The 13,323-nt window shown below is 41.5% G+C and overlaps 1 protein-coding gene across 3 annotated transcripts in view; it reads left to right on the forward strand.

Moving 5' to 3' along the window:
• Positions 1–13,323, forward strand: part of ADGRD2 (adhesion G protein-coupled receptor D2) — a 611,421-nt gene that overhangs the window by 8,842 nt on the left and 589,256 nt on the right. For all 3 annotated transcript variants that reach the window (XM_063936865.1, XM_063936864.1, XM_063936863.1), the window contains exons 4-7: positions 311–502; positions 3,760–4,395; positions 6,764–6,862; positions 7,475–7,563. In XM_063936865.1, coding sequence (XP_063792935.1) covers positions 311–502; positions 3,760–4,395; positions 6,764–6,862; positions 7,475–7,563 — 1,016 coding nt within the window. The remainder of the gene's footprint in view (positions 1–310; positions 503–3,759; positions 4,396–6,763; positions 6,863–7,474; positions 7,564–13,323) is intronic.

The raw sequence follows: 13,323 nt of genomic DNA on the forward strand, positions 1-13,323 counted from the left end.
TAAGGGATCTATTCATGAAGCAGTGAAAAGAGTGGAGAAGTGAGCCTGTGGAGAAGTTGCCCATGGCAACCAATCAGCTGCTCTGTACAATTGTATAGTATGCAAATTAAAAATGTTACTTCAATGCTGATTGGTTGCCATTGGCAACTTTTCCACTGGCTCACTTCTCTACCCTTTTCACTGCTGCATGAATAGACCCCTCTGAAAGTCTTTGGTGGAGTATGTGAGTATGTCATTTAAAGACCTTGACACTTCTGGACCTAAGTGCAGCTTTGTTGTTTGCTGTTTTCACAATAACTTTGATTTTTAGGTTCCTATAACTTCACTGAAACCCGTCACGGTGTATATGAGTTTGTTAGCAAGCCTACGGCTCATCAGCAAGCTGACAAATACTGTAAGTACAAGTTTGCATCTCTGCTCTCTGATACAAGAGGAATCCAGAAACTGAACAGAAATTTGATACAGTACCCAATTTGGCTTAATGAGGAAACCACTAAACCAAGTAAGTTCTCGATGAGTGAAAAGTTTGCACATGTAAAAAGTCACATGTCTTTACATACTAACACCAGAGCAGTTATCAAGTAGGTGTCCGGAATGTCATCTGAGATGCTTATTAGGGGATTCTGGAGAGCTGGTGAAGTGAATGGATAATTAGTACAATTGTCATAAAAACCAGATCTTTTTATCAGAGAAAATATGTATTTTTTGTAAATCTTCAAGCTGGTAATGGGCACATTTTTGCTACACCAGAAAGAGGGTTAATGCTTGAGCATTGCCAAGAAACATACAACCCCTTCAGTCATTTATACAACAAGAAAAGGAAATTGTTGTAGAAGAGACATGTAATTGCAACCTCTTTACAGCTGTAATGAGCGCTCCCTGCTTAGTACAGCATTGGTGTGTTGATGTGTCTAGATTTAGAGAATAATGCAAAAACCAAATGTCATTTTTTGCATAGTTGCCTACCCTCCCTCATTCTGCAGGAGACTCCCTGAAATAATAGCAATCTCCCTGACTCCCTGAATAGTCCATCAATCTCCCTGATTGCCCCTTACCCCCATTATGTAGGTGTTACATTCTTGGGGAAAAAGAGAAATCAGAGATACATACATTCATATGGGCTCATCAATGCTATTTCCCTGCATTGGTTAAAAGGCACAATGATTCCTATGGCTACATGCATTTTAAATAAGGTTTCTCGTGGCCACTTACAGTATATGGAACCTCTTGTAAAACACAATGGTCGGGAAGTATTATCATACATCGCCGCCCATTGCAGCGATGTTGATCGCATATGTACTAACATATGCGATCAACATCGCAATGTGGTTATGGAGGCCACTCGCGATACCTGTAAGGTGGTGTGTGTGGGGGTCTCCGTCACCTCTGTGGGCTTTCCCTCTCCTCAGCTGCCGGAAACAAGGAAGCAGGCTGTCCCTGGCACCTCCTCCTCCCCCCTGCACCCAGAAGGACCTCCGGCTGCGTTGCTAGGGGGAGGAGGAGATTACCTTCCAGGTCCAGGCTGCCTGGAGGAAGATACACCGGGGGGAGGCATCTGCGGCGGGGGGGCGCCGCCAGCGATAAGAAGCCCATAGGCTTCTTTAGGGTATCATCATCCAGAGATGGCGATACCCTGGGCGGCGAAAAACCAGCGGTGGGGTCTTAGTACATTTGAAAATGTGGTAAAACCCCTGAAAACGGGGGTTTTACCACATTTTTCCCTTAGTACATCCTGCCCAATACACGAACAAATCCTGAAAAATATCAGTGTCTTTTCTTCAACAAGCAGATCTTACTAACTTGGGGCTCATTTACATTTGGATGTAAGTAATGTTCATGACACGCCTCTCAGATGTAGAAGTACACGTCAGCACTAATAGATGTTACTTTCACAATCTCCCTGAAATGCTTTTTCAAAAGTAGGCAAGTATGTTGTTTTGTAGTGATATTACTGTAAGATAAAGGGGTATATAGGGCATATTTTTGTTTCTTGATGTGCAGAAGGGCAGAAGTAACCATTTCTACTCACTTAAAGGATTTTATGTCTGATCCAGAAATGGACAGTAATAAAAAATAATAATTCTGCAATGAGCTGATGTTTTTGGATCCGCACTGCGTATGTGCAGATTTCAGGATGCGATGTTGCTCACAGTGTCCCGAATGTCACAACATGAGTGACATGCTGCTGGTGTTTGGGTGTAGCGGCAGAAAAATATTCCAGAAAACGGGGCCATGTTTTCTGGATGTGCAGAAGCCAGTGGCTTCCCAGAGTCCCTTTCTTGTTATCACTTATTCTACAGTGTTTTTAGGTATTGGAACCTTCATTAGGTTTTAATTTTTGCATTCCATTCATCATCAAGAACAGATCTAAGTAGAAAGCCTGCAACTAATACTAGTTACAAATTAAGGCTTTCACTGTAATTCCCCCTTCTTTCCCCACATGTATGAATGTCTGTTATAGTACATTGGGCCTAATTTAGACCTGCGAATTTACAGAAGTTTGCGATCAGATAGTCGCCACCCAGACAGAGTGAAAACCTGCCCCATGCAAGTCTGTGTACACAGTGCGAAAATCTCTGCAAACGTCGGTCAGCTGCAAATCCGTTTGCAACTCACTCACCATTGAATGATTTTTCCATACTGTGCAGTCTGTGTGTAGCCCAGGACTTACTCGTACAGTGCGATAGAATCAGGCTGATTGGAGCCTGAGGCTGACGTCCCTGAAAACGCTTGGGAATATCTGCATTTTTCCTGATACTCCCAGGAAACGGCCAGTTACCACCCCCCCCCCCCCCACACACACACACACACACACACACACACACACACACACACACACACACACACACACACATGCCCGCTTCCTGTCAATCACCTTGCATACGCCTGGCAATCAAAAAGTTGCTGGATTTTTTTCGCAGTTTGGCCTTGCGCGTGTGCACTACAATCCATGCGCAGTCGATTAATAATAGGCCACCTTGCAAATTCGCTCAACAGTGATCCGGTCTGAATTACCCCCATTGCTTTGATTTTTAAAGCAGCAATCCCACGTAGGTTTTTTCTTTGACCCCTTTCCCGTTGAGGATCTTCTAACCCCTATGCTGAGTCTATTCTGCTTTTTGGGTACTCATGAATCTCTAGGTGCCAGGATTCGCACCATCTGGCACTTTTAATGCTTCCCCATCTACTGGCTCTCTAGATATTACTGTAGTGCAGGCGACTGTGCACAGTGTTGTCCGTTATGTTTTCTCTTCCCTCTCCCCAGGCCCAATCTGGCAAGACATGTTCGCTATTCCTGCAATACACTAGACTTTAGCACTTAATGGGTTAATAGAATGATCCATACTTTTAGGCATTTTTCCTTTGAAGTCCTTCTATAAATCATTATTTCCTTTTCAAAATATCTTGAAAGGTTGCAGCGTTACACTGGTATGTGAATGCTTTTACTGTACACTAAGCAGACAAAGCTCAGAGGGGCATTTCAAAGCCTCTCTGCTCTGCATGCAATAATGTTAAATGCAAAACCAGGCATGTTTTGATTTTAATATTAGTGTCATTTTAAATTTTGAGGTTCAACCCATTGAGAATCAGCAGATTACAAAAGTAGCCGCTTAGTACAACCAGCCCATGGTCTAATTTTATTTTCATGCTTACATTTTAAAGTCTTTATTGTATGGCTCTACTATTTAACTATTAAACTATTTGAATGAGTCATTAAGATCACACTAAAGACATTTGTTTTTTTCAATCTTCCTTTAGAGATCCAGCCACTCACTGTTTTGGTTTTTGAGAACAGAACGGACACTAAACATGCAAAATTAATGACACACTTCACATCAATGCCAGAAATTACAGTTTGCGCACATATCCAATGGGAAAATACAAATAAAGACTTTACAACAGTCTTTTCTTATGCTGTGCCAAAATGTAATAATGAATTTCAGCTGCGGGGAATGATCGATGATGATGGTTTTGTCAGGTTTGCCATTATAGTTCACGGCCAGCATTCACGCTACTCTCCCGTGTTTCCCAATGATGGACAATGGCATCATGTCTGTGTAACCTGGCAAAAATGGAACAGAACCATGGCTCTCTATGCTGATGGCGAATGGAAAGACTCCTCAAAACTATCTGCATCAGAAGATATTATTAAGGAGGGTATCTTTATTATTGGGCAAGATCAGGACTCCTATGGAGGTACATTCAAAGAGAAGGAGTCATTTAGTGGTAATATCACAAACTTGAACATGTGGGTAAAAGTTCTCAGCCAAGACCAGATAAAACGAGTTGCAATGTGCAGTACACTGGAAAGGGATGTTGCGTTTAGATGGGGGACCTACCATCTGGAAATTGAGCCGACGGTGAAAAGACTAAAGATGGATTCTGTTTGTTCAGGTAAGGAATAGGGAAAGAGCTATATGAAAAACATTTATGAGTTTTGGGCTTCAAATGAAATTGTGGAAGAATAAATTGGATTTTGTTTAACAGTCTCACAAACTGGATTTTCAGAGCATAGCACTGTTGTGGTTGGGCTCTCTTGCAGGAGATAACTATATGAGCAACATAACTTTTACTTATTTTTTATTAAAATGATAGCGCCTTCAGAAATAACACATTATACAAAAATGTTTAAATATTGTCAATATAGTGAAAAGTGCAAAAGAGTGATTAGCATCACATAGATGGATATCAAGAGGGAAAATGTCCAAATAACTGAACTAGTTAGTGATGTCAAAATATAAAGTAGAGTGCCAACACATAGGTGTAGTCACAAAAAGATTGAAATTGCAATACACCACAATTTTGAACTACATATGCAACAAAGGACAGAGATGACTGATATGCAACAAACGGCAGGGATGTAAAGAAATATGTAGAGCTTGCATAGAGATGAAGCTTTGCATCTGCTGCCTACCACGTGTCTGAGGCAGTGAATGGCAAATGAGATAATTATTCACACATGTAAATGATTGACAAATTAATGTACATCTGCTGACAGAAGTCTTTTGCATATTACATACCCTAAAGGATGGATTCAATTAGGCTAGACACTTACCACGTAAGGGAAATGGTTTGTAGCCTCTGACTTTTATACCTGGAGCTTCTCAATTTCAAGATTTTTTGCTCACATGGGAAATCCAGGGCTAACGCGCGTGAACCCATAGATTCCGGGATAACTGCTCTGAGCTATGGGTTAACGCATGTGTGATAACCACAATACGGGTAGAAACCCCTACTTACCGTGGATTTCTATTTGAGCCTCAGTAAAAATATTTTTTCTCTCCATTTGATAAATAGACACAGTAGTCTTTACAATGCACATAAGCACATTTAAAAAGCATGAACTGAGTTATAACCTGCCAGTAAAATCAATATAAAATATTTGTTTCAGTTACCAAACACTGATGTACTTTTGATCAAATGAATCTGTAAAAATAGCTTTATGATTAAGAAAGTTGTGTACTTGCACCTTCCGTACATGGGAAGTGTCTGTACTGAAAACTGCATTTGAACTATGTTGTCAGGAATCTGCATTCTCCATCACATCACTTCCTATGAACAGGCGTCCCCTGGCTTCAGTCCTCTGTCTTCAGAGTATCCCCTGTGAATTGGACCTGTGGAACTACAGGTCCCAGCAGTTCCGTTCCAGTCTCCTGCAGCCTACAGCGCACTGTGCTCCACCCAACCAGTACGATCATTTGGTAAACTACTGGTTTCAGTCAGCAGCCTGGAGTACACAGTGCTTCTAGTTTACAGCAATTACTCCTGGTGCACTACTGAGCCCAGCCAGCAATCAGCAGTGCATTACAGAATTACTCTCCTGATGAATCATTAGCTCCAGCTAACTCACAGCTGATCTGAACACCCAAACCATCAGGGTGTGTTATAACAGAGATGCAACATCCAATCATCACAGACCAAGGGGTATAAACTCCAGTTCCTGGCTCAGTCTCATTGCCTTGGACGAGTCACATTTGGTGTGTCAAGTTCTCCAGTGGTTCCCCGTGTTCCTGTCTCCAGTAGTTCCCCGTGGTTCCTCTCATCATTTCATTCCATTCATCATTCTGCATTTCTCCTGTTCGCTTCAGACTCCAGCCACAGCTCATCAGCAATAAGAGACTTTCCTCAGGTGTTTGTTTCATTGCCTAAACCTGTGCACCTCGTTAATACATACCATCTTGTGCAAGCTTGCTGCGTTGGGACTGTCTCCTGCCTGGGTCTTGTGTAGTTATAAGAACTTGAGTTATATACAGAGACTGTGTTCTTTCCAAGTAATACCGGAGTTCTGTTTACAAAACCATTTGCAACCAGTTACCAAATTATTCTACGTTTATGTTACCAGAGACTTTGTTTTACTTTAAACCATTTGCATTCAGTCATCAAGTTATCTTCAATATATATTTGTGTTGCCAGAGACTTTTGATTATTACCTTGGATTCAGTTACTGCTTATTATTTCATCTCTGTTAATGCCGGTTCTAAGTTATCATCCATTGCTATATCATTACTCTGTGACCTTTGTGTTTAATAAACATCAGTGCATATGCGCAGGACTTTATGCAGCCTCCACGTTTCATACGTCATTCCAACACTGACCCACTAGTGCCCCCTCCGGGAACAGACAAAATCAGAATCCTGACATATGCTTTGTACTGACACTCTCTTTGAGATGAAATCCTTCATCACAACTCTCACTGGTATGAGCAGATTTTCTTTTCCATCTGTGGCTTGTCATCTTGCCTCATTTTTTTCCCTTTGCTTAGGCCATACTGAAAAATGCCGAGTTCTGCAAAACAGCGATGGCGGCACAAACTACACAAGTTGCACAGCTGAATTACCATTTGTTTGCTACTACACACAAGGTAAAAATACAACCTGCATAAAATGCATTTTTGTTTCCAATTAGATCACATTGATTACTAGGTGTTGAAAATTAACTCATTTACTAATGCTAGTTGATAGTCCTGTCTTCCTTAGCAGTATGCTGTCTGCATTTAGTATGGTTTGAGCAATAGTTACCACAATTTGCAAAATGTTGAATAATGCCCAAAAGCTTTATCCAATCAGCATTTACTGCCAGACACACTACAACAATTGTGAATTTCTGTCCACTTCTCCACTGTGTTATGTTGGGACCCATAGCAGTTCCCCAGAAACAGAAAGAGAGCTACACACGGAGCCCCACATTTCTGCTACTAGTTAGGAGAGCTGATCCTTAATTCAAAATTAGCTGGTGTTCTTCTTTTGATGTGTAAGTGAAACCTGAATTGCCTATGGTAAATAGTGAACAGCCCTTTCTCCAGCAGAAACAGCCTTTTTCTCAACAGATATTGGACTTTTCTATGCTTGATAAATCAACCCCAATAAATTTTGATAAAATATGTAGTTCATTAATTTCTTTAAATAAGAAATGCACCTATGTCTCTTCTATGGATTTAGATTCAAGAAATGTATGTGATTTGTATTATTTTCAGAGGTTTATCAGAAATTGAAAAACACCAACACAATGAATCGAGATCGAACATTTTCTAACAGAGTCAACATGATGGCAAATCGTACTTTGGTGAGTTCCACTGATTTTTTGGCAATAGTTGTAAACACCTGTATACCCATTGTTGGGTGATAGCCTTTTTTTAGGGTATTAGCCTTCTTAAAACCACCTGAGGATTTTTCAGGAGAATGTTCTTGAGCAGAAAATATAAAGGTTAAACATCTCAATGTTTTGTAAGGACATATTGTATTTATTTACCTTTCAAATTCACATTATAAGTGGTAATATATCTATCTATCTATCTATCTATCTATCTATCTATCTATCTATCTATATATTCTATGTGTTTCATTTATATACATAGATTGAAATGGTTGCATTTTTGTTATGTTTTGCATGCTTTGCAGTTCCTGTATCTTGTGTAACCCTTGAGTGTTCTCTGTGTTCATGTTAGTGGTTGTAGTTTTGAGGAAATTGGGTACAAACTGCGGTTTCTTGATTTTATTTGTCACTTCTTTAAATGATGCACTGTTTTGGTGCCTTTTTTATTTTGTAGCTATCTTTATATTGTGTTATGTTACATATCGGATGTATTCCTTTTTTAGTTCTGTGGATTAGGTTGGAGATTCTTGATTGTTGCTAATCTGACAATTTCTTCTAATATGTTTATGATATCTGTTGTTATGTGAGTGCTGTACTCTTTCTTTCTTAGCCTTTTTCTCATGTATTTAGCTTGATGTGATGATAATATTTCTGCAATTTATTTTTACCATGTACAAGAGTAAGGAAGTCATTTAGCTACTCAAATACTCCTGTGGGTTAATATATGCAGGACAAACTAGCAGAAAAGTGAAAAGCAGACTTATGGAACACAAAAGAATGATAAGAAAATATAGGATTAGAGGGGTATGGGTAAATATGAAATTTGAGGACTATGGCTAAATATTTTTCTTTGAGGTAAGACATAAATCTCAAATACCAAGGATATAGCTAAGGTGCTGTTGCCAAATACAGGAAAACACTAAATATATATATATATATATATATATATATATGAAAATATTTAATATACAAATATACATAAAATAAAGAAAAATGTAACCTAAAAAATTATGATCCACACTCATTATTTTATTTTATTTTTTTAATGTATTTTCCATTCATATATTTTTATTTAACATTATATTCACATTGGTGGAATTAATTATGCCTCAGGATTTACAGACTTAGTGATGTTTATTTCTTTCTTGTTATTCGTAAATTCAAGGACTGTAAACCTTGACCTACAGCGTTTAATTCTTTTTATTTTCCTGGTACTGTATATATGCCGTAAAATCTAATTTAAATTGTTGCATATTTATATTCAGTTAGACTGTGCCACTGCGTTATTAGAAGCGCTGTGAACCGCAGTGTGAAGACATCATCCATTGTTAAACAGAAAAAAGTTTTTTGTTTTCTTTTATAACTTGTGTGTGCTCAGGGACAGGCAGTGCCACTGCATTAATAATAAAAGCACAGTGATTAACAGCGGCGTGTAAAAAAAATAATGAACAAAATAAACCCCCTTCAAAAAATAAAAAAAATGGTGTGTGTTCAGCGCCAGGCCGGGCCCCACTACAATACTAAATATAAGCACTGTGAGTCTGCAGTGTGAGTTGTCATTTGTGGAAAAAGAAGAGTTGCTTTTAATTTTTTTTGTACAACTTGTATGTGTTTGATAAAGCTCAGTAAGTACCGTGCCCCACTGCATTATTAAATATAAGCACTGAGTCGATATCGATCATGATCAGTCGATAGAAGAGCACGAGCTGAAACCAAGCAATAGTGCTGTGGCTGCTACCAGTCATGATAGTAATACAACATCTACAAAAGTAGCAGGTGACAAAAAGTTTAGGAAAGTGCAACTGAAATCAAAAGCTTTCACAATTCTAAATAAAAGGAGTAGAGGTGTTACATTAAAAACTGAAAAATCAGTGTCCAAGAAAACCCCCACTAAGGATGAAGAACAAACTGTTTGTTTACAAATCCCTGAGGAGAGTCTAGGGGTGTCCACATTAGCTATGCGTGAAAATGACATTTCTCACACTGTAGTAATAGAGAAGCCTCCTTCCACCATGTCTGCACTAGAAATGTGGGGATGAGCAGTACAAATAAAGATGGTGATGATGACATAATAGAAATTGAGGATGCAAGTGTGGAAGTGGAACGGGATGAGGGGATATTTGTGTACTATCTGACACTGAGGATGATGAGAATGTTGATGTTGTTCTTATGTATGTCAGCCACCAGTGAGAGCAGTTCTTGGCTGTGATTAAAAAAAAAAAGCCATTCTGATGCTTGGGCATTAAGACCAAAAAAGCCACCTCTTGGGTGTGGGATTATTTTTACCCAAATCCTGACAACTGTGTGAAGACATCTGCTCCATTTGTGAGGCCAAAGTTAGTAGAGGTAGGGTCATTAACCATCTAGGCACCTCGTCCATGTTACATCATTTGTGGCGAGTTCATGAAATTTATTTTACAAATTTCTAATTATATTGAAATTAATAACAAGCAGTCCAGTATGAGCTGCAGCAATTTGGACCAGCCCATGCAATATCCACCACTAGCATCCACATCATAAACTTGATCATTAGTGATCAGAAGAAGTTCTTCCAAACAATTGGTTTAAGGGGGCCCAAAAAACCAAGCACTTCAGCCACAAAGCATCAGTTCCTGTTGTTGAAGTGCTTGGTTTGTTAAACTGTGTATGTCCTTTTTAATGTCCAACATAAGGGGGGGTGTGAGGGCCCAAAGACAATTCCATCTTGCACCGCTTTTCTGCCACCGCTGTGTGCAATGTTTCATAGATGTGCTATCAACTGCGATGTGTTTGTGATGCTGCTCTGTTGCTTAGCAACCAGCCAGCTTGCTGCAGCCTTTGGCCAGTATTGATGAAAACAATACTATGTATTGTGAGGTGGTCAAAATTGACTGAAAATGAATTGCATTGAGCAGGGCTGGCTCCAAGCCTACTAGCACCCTGAGTGAGAATGTTTGAAGTCCCACCCGCCAATGCGCATGATGAAATCATGTGCACTCCTGGAAAAGTGGGCGTAGCCTCACTACTATATTTTATGTAAAATATATAAATATATATACTATCACACTCCCCTCTATACACACACAATTAGCAGCCTTACACATAATGGACCCAGTATTAGCTGCTTACACATACTGCTTACACATACTGCCCCCAGTAATACTCATTACACATAATGCTTCCAGTATAGTGCCTTATACACATAATGCCCCTGGTAGTGCTAGATACACATAATTCCCCCAGTATAGTGGCAGATACATATAATGCCCACAGTATAGTGGCAGTAACACATAATGCCCCCAGTATAGTGGCAGTAACACATAATGCCCCCAGTATAGTGGCAGTAACACATAATGCCCCCGGTATAGTGCCAGATACACATAATGCCCCAGTAGAGTGGCATGAATGCTCGGATGCGCTTCCCAGCATTCACAGCGGCAGGGGACAGCCTATGGTGAAGGAGAGGGACAGCAGCAGCAGCGCCTCCACCAATTACACAGCGCTGCTGCAGCTCCCTCCTTCACCTCCCTCCTCCTTCTCCCCCGTGGCCGTTGCGCACCTCTCCTCAGCGGGTTGCTGTGTGCTGCGGGCGGCGGTTGCCCACAGCATACAGCGGCATGTAATGAGTCAGTTTGACTCATTACATGCCACGCTGCTTTGGGCCCCTTGACAGTGGCGGGCCCCAGTGCAAGGCACTGCTTGCACTGGCAGTAGTTCCGCCACTCTTCACCAGTTTAGTGCTAGCTACACATAATTCCCCCAGTATAGTGCCAGCAACACCTAATGCCCTCAGTATAGTGCCAGATACACATAATGCACACAGTATAGTGCCAGCTACACATAATGCCTCCAGTAGTGCTAATTACACATAATTCCCCAATAAAGTGGCAATTACACATAATACACCCAGTAGGGTTCACTATGGTATGCCGGCAGTCGGGCTCCCGGCGACCAGCATACCGGCGCCGGGAGCCCGACCTCCGGCTTACCAACAGTGTGGCGAGCGCAAATGAGCCCCTTGCGGGCTCGCTGCGCTCGCCACGCTACGGGCACGGTGGCGCGCGACGCTATTTTATTCTCCATCCAGGGGGGTAGTGAACCCCCACGAGGGAGAATAAGTGTCGGTATGCCGGCTGTCGGGATCCCGGCACCGGTATACTGTGCGCCGGGATCCAGTCAGTCGGCATACTGAAGACCACCCCACCCAGTATAGTGCCAGTTACACATGATGCCAAAGCAGGGCCACCATCAGGGGGTACTGGGGGCACAGCTGCCCCAGGCCTCTCTGACAGAGAGAGGAAGGCCCGGGCCACTCATGCCACTGCCTGCCTTCTGCCTTCCCTGCCGTTCTGTTGCTGTCCCCACCGTTCAGCCACCATCCTCCCACAGCTCTATATTCAAAATGTTCCTCCCAATATGGCCACCGCAACAGAGGAGTTGGTTATTCAAGATACTAGAGGAGCCCTCTCGTATCTTTAATAACTGTTTCCTCTGAGGCAGTGACCATTTTGGGAGTTACGTTTTCAATAGATTGAAGCAAGAAGCAGGAAGGCGTCAGACCCTCAGCAGCAAACCCGCAGCGATAAGGTAGGGGGGAGGAGGGAATCCTCTGACAATGAGCAGAACCGCTGACAATGAGCAGGTACTTGCACATTATTGTGTGGCCATAATATGGTGACAAGGGCATTAATGTGGGGGCATAATATAATGTCAGGGACATTACTGTGTAGGGCATAATATGGTGACGGGCATTAATGTGTGGACTTAAAATAGTGCAAGAGGCATAATATGGTGTTGCTCTGAGTGGGCATTTAAATTAGATTTTGAATTAACTTTTTTTATATTTTTTTTTTTGGGGGGGGGGGAGTGGGGTGGGGGTGGTTGCCTTATTTGTCAATCCTGGGCCCCACAATTTCTGATGGCAGCCCTGGACCCCAGAATAGTGGCAGTTACACATAATGCCCCCAGTAAAGTGCCAGTTACACATAATGCCAACAGTAAAGTGCCAGCTATACGTAATGCACCCAGCAGTGCCAATAACAATATACCAATATAGTGCCAGATACACATAATGCTCCCAGTATAGTGCCAGATACACATAATGCCCCAGTATCATGCCAATTACACATAATGCCCCCAGTATAGTGCCAATTACACATAATGCACCCAGTATTGTTATAGGTACACATAATGCACCCAGTAGGGCCAATTACACAGAATGCCTGCTGTATAGTGGCAGATAAACATAATGCCCCCATTATAGTGCCAGTCACACATAATGCCCAAGTATAGTGCCAGTTACACATAATTCCCCCAGTATAGTGCCAGTTACACATAATGCCCCTAGTTAAGTGCCAGCTATACATAATGCCCCGGTAGTGCCAAAAACACATAATACCCCAGTATAGTGCCAGATACACATAAAGCCCCGGTATAGTGCCAGACATAATACCCCCAGTATCATTCCAGATACACATAATGCCCCCAGTATAGTGCAAGTTTACACATATGCCCCAGTATAGTGCCAGCTACACATAATGCCCCCAGTAATGCCAGCTACACATAATGCCCCCAGCAGTATAGTTATAGGTACACATAATGCCCCCAATAGTGCTAATTACACATAATGCCCCCAGTATAGTGCCAGTTACACATAATGCCCCAGTATGCCAACTACACATAATGCCCCCAGTATAGTGCCAGATGCACATAATGCCCCAGTATAGTGCCAGATGCACATAATGCCCCCAG

This window comes from Pseudophryne corroboree, chromosome 8 (genome assembly GCF_028390025.1).
Source record: "Pseudophryne corroboree isolate aPseCor3 chromosome 8, aPseCor3.hap2, whole genome shotgun sequence".
Lineage (NCBI taxonomy): Eukaryota > Metazoa > Chordata > Amphibia > Anura > Myobatrachidae > Pseudophryne > Pseudophryne corroboree.